Source organism: Atta colombica, unplaced genomic scaffold (genome assembly GCF_001594045.1).
Source record: "Atta colombica isolate Treedump-2 unplaced genomic scaffold, Acol1.0 scaffold181, whole genome shotgun sequence".
NCBI lineage: Eukaryota > Metazoa > Arthropoda > Insecta > Hymenoptera > Formicidae > Atta > Atta colombica.
The window spans coordinates 470504-479783 of NW_017259273.1; the positions used below are offsets into that span (position 1 = coordinate 470504).

General features: G+C 27.8%; 3 protein-coding genes across 8 annotated transcripts in view; 2 read left to right on the forward strand and 1 right to left on the reverse strand.

Annotated features, from left to right (window-relative positions):
- The window catches only part of LOC108686452 (protein SDE2 homolog), a 2815-nt gene extending 1616 nt beyond the window's left edge, over positions 1-1199 (forward strand). The window contains exon 2 of the mRNA XM_018191767.1: positions 90-1199. Coding sequence (XP_018047256.1) covers positions 90-785 — 696 coding nt within the window. The 3' untranslated portion in view covers positions 786-1199. The remainder of the gene's footprint in view (positions 1-89) is intronic.
- Positions 1200-1320: 121 nt separating this feature from the next.
- Positions 1321-4214, forward strand: LOC108686454 (bolA-like protein DDB_G0274169). Of its 5 annotated transcripts, none has more exons than XM_018191774.1 (4): positions 1321-1719; positions 3365-3582; positions 3882-3950; positions 4086-4214. In XM_018191774.1, exons 1-4 carry the CDS (start codon positions 1680-1682, stop codon positions 4164-4166), a joined length of 408 nt encoding a protein of 135 aa, XP_018047263.1. In that variant the 5' UTR covers positions 1321-1679; the 3' UTR covers positions 4167-4214. The 5 variants fall into 5 exon arrangements, with proteins under 5 accessions (XP_018047263.1, XP_018047265.1, XP_018047266.1 ...); XM_018191776.1 differs by having other exon boundaries at positions 1321-1606; XM_018191777.1 differs by having other exon boundaries at positions 1321-1606; positions 3372-3582.
- Positions 4215-4387: 173 nt separating this feature from the next.
- Positions 4388-9280, reverse strand: part of LOC108686443 (set1/Ash2 histone methyltransferase complex subunit ASH2) — a 9194-nt gene continuing 4301 nt past the window's right edge. The window contains exons 8-11 of one of the 2 annotated variants that reach the window (XM_018191754.1): positions 8911-9055; positions 7898-8033; positions 6822-7073; positions 4388-4956 (exon numbers count right to left, since the gene is read on the reverse strand). In XM_018191754.1, coding sequence (XP_018047243.1) covers positions 4852-4956; positions 6822-7073; positions 7898-8033; positions 8911-9055 — 638 coding nt within the window. In that variant the 3' untranslated portion in view covers positions 4388-4851. The remainder of the gene's footprint in view (positions 4957-6821; positions 7074-7897; positions 8034-8910; positions 9056-9280) is intronic. The other variant, XR_001931705.1, reaches the window with a different exon arrangement.

The following is a 9280-nucleotide window of genomic DNA, read 5'->3' on the forward strand; positions in this document are numbered from 1 at the left end:
TTTATCAAAATTTAAGTTATGGGAGAAACTTATTAAATATAAGACTAACAAAAAAATATCACATGGATCAATAATTCTTTTTTTTTCAGAATCTTTCACGTGATCAATATTATGTCCTGCACAATGGTCGACTTGTACAGGAAGATGATATCTGCTCGAATGGCTATGCAACTGTGGTTCCAAGACTGTTGGGTGGCAAAGGTGGTTTTGGATCTATGTTACGCGCGATAGGTGCGCAGATTGAGAAAACCACAAATCGCGAAGCTTGCAGAGATCTTAGCGGTCGCAGATTGCGCGATATAAATGAAGAAAAGAGGCTGAAAGCTTGGATTGATAAACAAGCCAAGAGAGAGAAAGAGGAAGTGGAACGTAAGAAAAAGAAGTTAGAAAAACTCTGCACCGAGCCAAAACATGAATTTAAAGATCAGCGTTACGACCAGGAACGTGCGGAATTGACTGAGAAAGTTGGAGATGCCATAGAAGAAGGGTTCAAAGCTGCGAGCACATCGGGTATCAAAAGGAAGCAGGAAGAGAACAATAAACCCAATAAACGCAAAACCATGCTAGATTTAGAAATTGATTCCGACGAATTTGAGGATTCTGATAATGATGATGAGGCGTTGCCTGTAGAAAGAATTAAAGCAAAAGAACAGCAAGGATCAAATGGCAATGGACATTCCAATAATGATACCGAAAATATCATTGAATACATCAAGATAATAGGAAGCGGACATTCCATATCATCGAGCGATAATCAGATACATAACAAAAAAAGTATTGAGTAATGCTATTTATTAAAATAAATACTAAATGTATTATTGAGTCCTGAATGTAAATGCATAAAAAGTACAAAAAAAGATTATGTTAATTATACTTGCGTCACTTAGAGTAATTGTTTCATATTAAGATTGATCTATATAATAATAATTGCTTTATTGTCGGAAATGTAAGCGCATAATTTCAAATATCTATTAATTATAAATATTAAATTATAAGTATAATATTATAATTATAAGTATGAAAAATTATAACTTCTGATACAAGAAATTTTTATGTATCATTTCTCGCTTATAGTATTACGATTCTGATATGGTTGAGGCGACTTAACAAACATGAAATAAATTACTGTAAAAGAATTTCTTGTTATACATTGTAATGTATTATTATATAAATATTGCATTAAACATATATTATTTTAACCATTACTTGAATTTCTTTGATTCCCCGATTCTCGAATGACAATTCTCGATAAATTCCAAGTATTTGATTCTCTAGCGAGTTTAATTCCGATAGAAATAAAATCGCTGATGCGATAATCGATTTAAGAAATCACTCATTTACATTTCGTTTTCTTCTTTTTGCATGAAATAAAGAACTCTGATTGGTTGAATTTCTTATGTATACGCGTTATATAAGAGTTGTGTTCTCCGCTTTATGCATGCTCGCTGCTCGCATCGCAGTATTTTGTGGCTGACAGATTTTCTAACCTAAATAGTCGTGAACTTTAACGATTAAATATCTCAAATTACGGGGCGAGTTTTTCTGCCAGATTCGTTCGTTTCGATCAAAAACGCGTTGAAGGAGCTTAATTTTATCGATTTTTGAGGTGACGTAACTAAACTGAACAATTATCTATATACACACACACACACACACACACACACACATAAACTAAATAAATGCATAAAGCAAGCCCGATAAGATTAATACTTAAAAAAAGTAAGTATTTAAAGTGATTAAAATTGTTTTACGTCTAAAAGACGATTAGAATTATATACTCTAAACTAAGATTAAGCATTTTCATTACTGCTTCTCCTCTACAAGAGCAAATATTATTGTACGTGTATTTTAATTAAAAATTTATTTCTTATACATATAACGTAGTAATTAGTTGCAAGTAATTATAAGATAATTATATAAAAACGTGTTATATTGGAAGACTTATAAAGGTACCTTAACCTTCCTAACCTTAAAAATATCACTTATTAATGGTTGATTGCTCTTCTTGCAACTCGCAATGCCTAGTGATGATTTTTATTATCATACGCTTATTCTATACATTAAAATACACATGTGAACAAAATTTCGTTAAAATCTATAAGGAGTGAGCATCAGTGAACATTCATTTTAGTCAAATCAGTCAAATCTGTCAGCAACAGATTTCGCAAAGCATATGCTACTTAATTTCATTAGCAGAATGTCAACAGAAATATAACAGAATCTATTAATGAAATATAATGGTCAATTGACTGCAGAAACCGAACAGATTTTGTAATCATTTTAATGATATTCCACTTAAATGATTAGCAATTAACAGGCTTTATTTAATTCCTGGGCAATTTACTGTCAAATAATAGATACTTTCCATTTAGTGACACAAGTCCACACAAATATCATTCTATTTTTCTTGATATTCAGAGAGTAACAAAGATAGATACTTGTATCGACTTGTATCACTAAATAGAAAGTACTTTATATCAACAAATTCTGATTGTAGAATACAGGCTTAAACTTGTTTTACAATTCCATAAGCATAGTTGTAAGCAATTGTAATTGACCAACTACAGTTGAGAAGAATGTTTTACAACATGAGAAGAATATTTGATTGTAATTGGTTAATTTAATGCAATTGTAGAATACTTTAGTATAAACATAGCTGATATTTTTATCACAATAATCTGTTTTAATCTGCTGGCAATTTACTAATATATTGTTAATATCATAATATTGTTAATATCATGCTTATAGAAATATTTATGTCCAATTTCTTCACCTCTGGATAACTTTATCCAAGAGATATCTTCCAGACATAGAGATATCTCCTGGATAAGATTATTCGCAACTTATCTGGAAGAAATTGGGCATTAGCTAGATTTTTTCAACCTATTTTTCTATAAGTCTCTTAAGTAAACTATATTTGTAACTAGTATCTTTACGTATCCTATTTGTAACTAGTATCTATAAGTAACTAGTATCTATAAGTAGTATCTTTCAGTAATTTTCATTCTAACATCTTAAGATACTCTGATCATAGCAATTAATATAAATGCAGATATGTTTTATTTTTTAAATAGAAATCTTAGCATTTAAATATAAGGAGTACCAATAAATAAGGCCAAATTCTATTTCACGATGGAACCAATTACTTACTAAAGAATTTTGCAACAGTTGTAAAGCTTTGCTGAACGCAGTCAATAGCTTATTTTTATACTTCTTAAGACGAAGGATTTTTAAAAGTTACTTTAGGTTTTGTAAGGCACAATTTATCCTTATTTACTGGTACTTTTTACCTTTTTGCCTAATGCACATTATTTGTAATAAAGATAGATATTAATATTAATTGAATAATAAAACAATAATATAGATTGCAGTATGATTCGTCATCAACAAGACATGAGTAGTTGTGAAACACTCATCAGGCCTATAGAAAGTTCAATTAAGGAAAAGTTGGAAGTTGCACTAAAACCTCTTCACTGCGAAGTTATTAATGAATCCTATATGCACAATGTTCCCAAAAACTCTGAGACACATTTTAAGGTAGTGGTTGTAGCAGAAACATTTGACAAGCAGCCATTGATCAAGGCAAGTACCATCAATTTTTAGTATTCTCTTATTAAATGTTTCATTTTAATAATTGATTTTACACCTCTTAAAAAAAAATTTTAATTAATTATGGGATAAAATATAAGATGTATCAAAAATAAATCATATGAAAAATAATAGCATTATTTGAAGCAAATAAAATAATAATAATAAAAATAAAATAATAAAAAATAAATGATATTCATTTATGAACTTATATAATTACGAGATTAAAAACTAGATATTATTTCGTATACTTAGTATAATGGAAAGGATACCTGAATTAATTATTAATTTAGCGACACCGAATGATAAACCAGTTATTGCAAGCAGAACTGCAAGGAAGTGTACATGCTCTATCGATTATAGTAAGTGATGACTATTATTTATTAATTAATTCTTCACTATTAGCATGAAAGAAAAATACTCTTTTTAAAAAGTATTCTTTTTAAAATGGGCTAGATAAAAAAATTATTGTTACGTATATTATTGTTATCTTCAAGGCGAAAACACCAGAGCAATGGGAAGCAAGCAATAAAACAGTGGCCGCGAGTCCTGCTTGCAGGGGCGGTTTTGGAAAGTAACGTGTAATGATTTAATGATTAATTATAAATATAAAGGTAATAATTTAAGTTGCGAAAATAATTTATATAGCATAAGTATCACATAATAAACATATTCCGCTGCAATTTACATAAATATTTTTCTTTTATTAAATAAGATAATTATGTATGAAATGCTTTCTGCATATATCAGACAAAATCAGATAATGAAGAAACTTTTTAATTTGAAAAATCGGAACATGGAACAGAATTAAAATATTTATTGTAATACAGAGATAAAAATAATAAAAAATCAAGAGTTTATTAATCATTTCATCAATATCATTTCATCAAAGATATCATTTCAAAGATATCATTTCATCAGTCATAACTTTAGGATTCATTTTCTCAAAAAATATTTGAAGCGTCTTCTCAACTATTGTTGCACTCGATCTTTTATTAATTGCAAGATTTTGGTTCAACAATACAATGAAGCACAAGTTTTTAATTGATATTCAACGTTCTTCCCTTCATTTCTTTGAATTTATTTCACTACTAAAAAGATCAAAGTTTTAGTAAGCATGCACATATTCACAAATAAATTTAAAAATTTCTCATAATTCATTTTCTTTTTTTGTTTTTGCTCTATGTATTGTTGTATCCATCCCTGCAATTGTAATTGCATAATGTATAACGAAAATGACAAAAATAAAAAGATGCACTAATGTCACAATACGAATGTGTCCAGTCTTAATTTGCCTTCATTTTCGGTAAGATAGAGTATGTCCGCCATTGACTGCTCGGCTATCGCTTCCTCCGCCTTCTCGTGCATCTATGATAATTATTTAATGTTAGTAACATTAGTAAGAATTATTGATGTTATTTAGAATTATAAAAAACTGCTAAATCCTTGTAAAATTGAAAGTTTGATGACTAATACAAGCAGGGTTGGGCAGTATTTGAAAAACATGTATTTAAATACATTTTGTATTTGAATACTTTTTTTTAGAATATTTTGTATTTGCATTTAAATATTTTTTTTTAGTATTTTGTATTTTAAAATTGTGAATACTAAATACATTTAAATTATGTAACAATTTTTTTTATTAAAATTAAAATTGCATTGTTCAATCTAAAATGCGTTCCATTTCACACATAATGTGCATAATGCATCATTTATTCTTGTTTACATTTAGTGAACAACAATCTCTAGCGTTGTATCTCAGCCAAGAGTGGGTAGTATGAAATACAATATGTATTTAAAATACGTATTTAAGTACATTTTTATTTTATTGAGAGTATTTTGTATTTAAATACTTTTTTAAGAATATTTTATATTTAAATACAATTTTTTTGAATATTTTGTATTTAAATACAATTTTTGAATATTTTGTCCCGTGAATACAAGTATATAAGAGAAAGAATTATAGATATTTTTTGTTAATGAATTGATTTCGGTATGGTCTAAATATACAGTATCCTCCATAAATTTAGGAACACACCTACGTTTTACTGAAAAGCCATTACATGACAGCAATCTCATTTGACAGCGATTTTTGATTTAAATACTTCATTATCATCATTTAGATATTATATTTATAAAACGTGATCTAAATGATGATAAACTTTTATCTAAAACATCTATAAGCTTGTACATGCCGAAAATATGTTGGACAATCATTTTGCAGCATCGAAGCACTCAAGATTGAATTTCGCGCTTTGATTGTTTATATGCATTTTGTCATTTGTTTTGCAACGTCATACTTGTGTTCGTTGTATATTCACATTTAATTGTATTTTAACGTTTTCTAAGTGGTATAAAAGTGGTAAAATATTTGAGTTGCAAAAATATTTGAGTTGATTTCAGACTCCGCAAAAATTGTAAAATGAAGAATCAGATTTCGTATGAATCACATTTTTATTAAAATTCCATATTTTAATAGCATATTATCAAATCTTTAATTGAAAAAAGACAAAATAAAAATACATACATATGTGCATTATAAATAACATACGTATGTATGTATTTTTATTTCGTCTTTTTCATTTAAATAATTACAAACCTAAAAAACGTAAGGTGTTCTCAAATTTGGAGGGTACTGTACCTATGAAATTATTATTATTATTGGACAGTGTAATGATTCCTCAAGATTATTGATAGTACGTTTCTAACAAGTTGGTGTAAGTCCGGTCGGGCCGAAAATGTTATTAGAATAACTTGAGTTTGATGCAATTTAATAAAGTCTGAGGATAAATTAATATACAATAAATTAATCTGATATGATGATTTTAATTAATTGTGAGTATATGAAGATAATTTATCATTTTAAAAACTATAAAAAAGTGGCGATATTCAAAGATTCAAAAGATTTTATTATATAAAATGTTATATCATTGAGAAAGACCATAAAAGTCAAACATTTAAATATGACATGACATATTGACTTCTTTTTTATCAGCATTTAACTTCTAGCGTTGGTTCGAATAACTTATTAGTCTAACATCAATTAATTGCACACATCTTGAGTAATATAAATGCAAAGTTTATTTTAAGCCGACGATATGAATTGAAAATTCTATATGTTTTCTATATGTAGGTATAAAGTACCATCTACGATTATGAATTAATATTGTCAATTATTAGATAGCAGTAAAGACATGAATTTACTTGAACTACAGTAAAAAATGTTTACTTACGCCTCTAAACGTAACATCTGTTGGAGGATATTTAAAATTCGGTCCAAAATTCACAGAAACCATCGCGCTCTTATATAGTGAAATCCCTGGATAGTATGCGCCCTTGTTGATGTCTACAAAGGCATCACCTTGGTTGATTCCGTTTTTATAATATATAATTTTGCTACCTTCTAAAGGCCGTAGAGCTTTTAGAGTTTCCTGTACTTGATCTTTTTCCTCGTAATATAAGTGGCTCTTGAACTTTACTAAAGGCTAATTTATAAATCGGAAAATACGTAATAATTATTAGATATATTTTTATAAAAAGTTCATTTTTTAATTATATGCAAATATTTCAGTAACAAAATCATACAAAGAATAATTATATTATTATAACTAGAGTTCGATCGAAATTTCGGTTAAAAATTATACAGGATGATCTATTTCAAACATGATGAGTCGAATATCTCAGAAAATATGAATAATACGCAAAAATGTTTCAGATAAAAATTCTACAATTTAAAGGGATCCAAATATTGACATAATTAATTTTCGAAAAATCGAGTTTTTTAAGGCCATATAACAAGTATCATCATCTTTTTTAATGACATTGTTTAATTTTATTTATAATATGATTCCTCTGATTATTCCGCATATAAAAGTAAAGTTATCGAAAAATCAATGATTTACGAGAAATTTTATATTTTATTCTGGCCCATAATTGACATAAAATATTAAATGTCGTAAACTATTAATTTTTTGATAATTGTACTTTAATATCTTTATGAATAGAATAATGTGAATCAAATTGATAAAAAAAACATAGTTGTTTATTTAAAAAATCATCCATTTATATATATATATATTTTTTTTTAAGCAACTCGGTCATATTTGATGCTTATTTATGTTATTTATAAATAATTTATACCGGTTTACTAAATTTAACTTATTATTATGTATATTGTATATAGTATATATAATACATATATGTATGTGTATTATGTATATTATATACAGTATACATAATAATAAGTACATAATACGTATATGTATATGTTTATTAATTTAATTTTTACAAATAGGTTTGCTGTACTCACTCTGTCTTTATAAGTATTCGGAATGTGTGATGCATCATGTGCATCTGGGAGAACTATAAGGAAGCCCAAGGTATCACCCTCACCATAACTGTCGCTGTAATGCTTGCCACGGCTTTCGTGAAATCGTGTTCCTTTTCTATAAAAAATTACATTTGTTTTCTTTTCTTGAAAAGAATACTTTAGGAAGTTGAAAAGAACTTGAAAAGTACTGATTTAAAAAAATCTTTATTATAATGAGAATCTTATTTTTGACCGCGTACATGTGAATGCACAACTAATAGAAAATAAAGCTCATAACAGTTGGATCTTTAGCTCATATAATTCGAATTATATGTGAATTTATATACCACGATCAAATCCTGCCAAACTACTTGCCGAATTGATTTTTCGATCTTGAAATACTACATTGACAAAGTTACCGTAATACTATCACAAATTAAATTGCCTTGCAATTTAATAATGTGACATTCATAGGCATCTTAAAAAAATCTTAAAGATGCCGATAAACATATTAAAATCTGTAAATAATTTATTACGAAATATTGCCTCACTTGGGGATCGAATCTGAATCTTTATCTTTTTCATTCGTGCGAGCATCTTAAGCCTTTAATGCTAAGCCTTTTAGATCATTGAAGCAATTTGATACGTGGTGTATAAATTCACGAATTATTTAAGTACTAAAGATCACTGGACTTGATCAATGAACTTTGATCATTATGGGCTTTATTTCCTATTAGTTGTGTATTTATTATAGTGTTTCTCTAGAAAACTAAGAGAAAAAACTTTCGAAGTCAGTTATAAGAATATGTAATAAAAAATGGGGGGGTTTTCTGTAAAAACAGGTGATTTTTACGTTGAGAATGGTATCCGAAATGATTCTATTATTACTGTAATGCACCACTTGAAACCCTATAACTTTGGTATGAAAATTTTTTTACAAAAATGCTTACTTTTCAAGATATTAAGGGATCCGCAACTTTTTTCATACTCTGTCTAATGGTGATATGCAATACCTGGATCTCCATGAGTAACCAAATTTGTCATAGCCAAGTGGAGCTTGTAAGTTTGCATATTCTTGTCCCCATCCGAGTCTCGTAGCAGATCCCTCTGGCATTTCTTCAATGGTGGCTTCCCAATACCAAGTACCCCTGCTTACATCTGTATAATAAATATAATTAGATTATTATACAAAACATTACTTAACTATAGCAAACTTTCCAGATGCATAAAATATAAGAATAAATAAAATGTAAATATCACTAAAACAAAAATTGAAAAGAATATAAAAAAATTTCAATTGTGTATCATAATTTCTCAGTAATATTAATAGCTAGTATATAATAATATTATATATATAGTAATAATATTATATATTTTGAATAT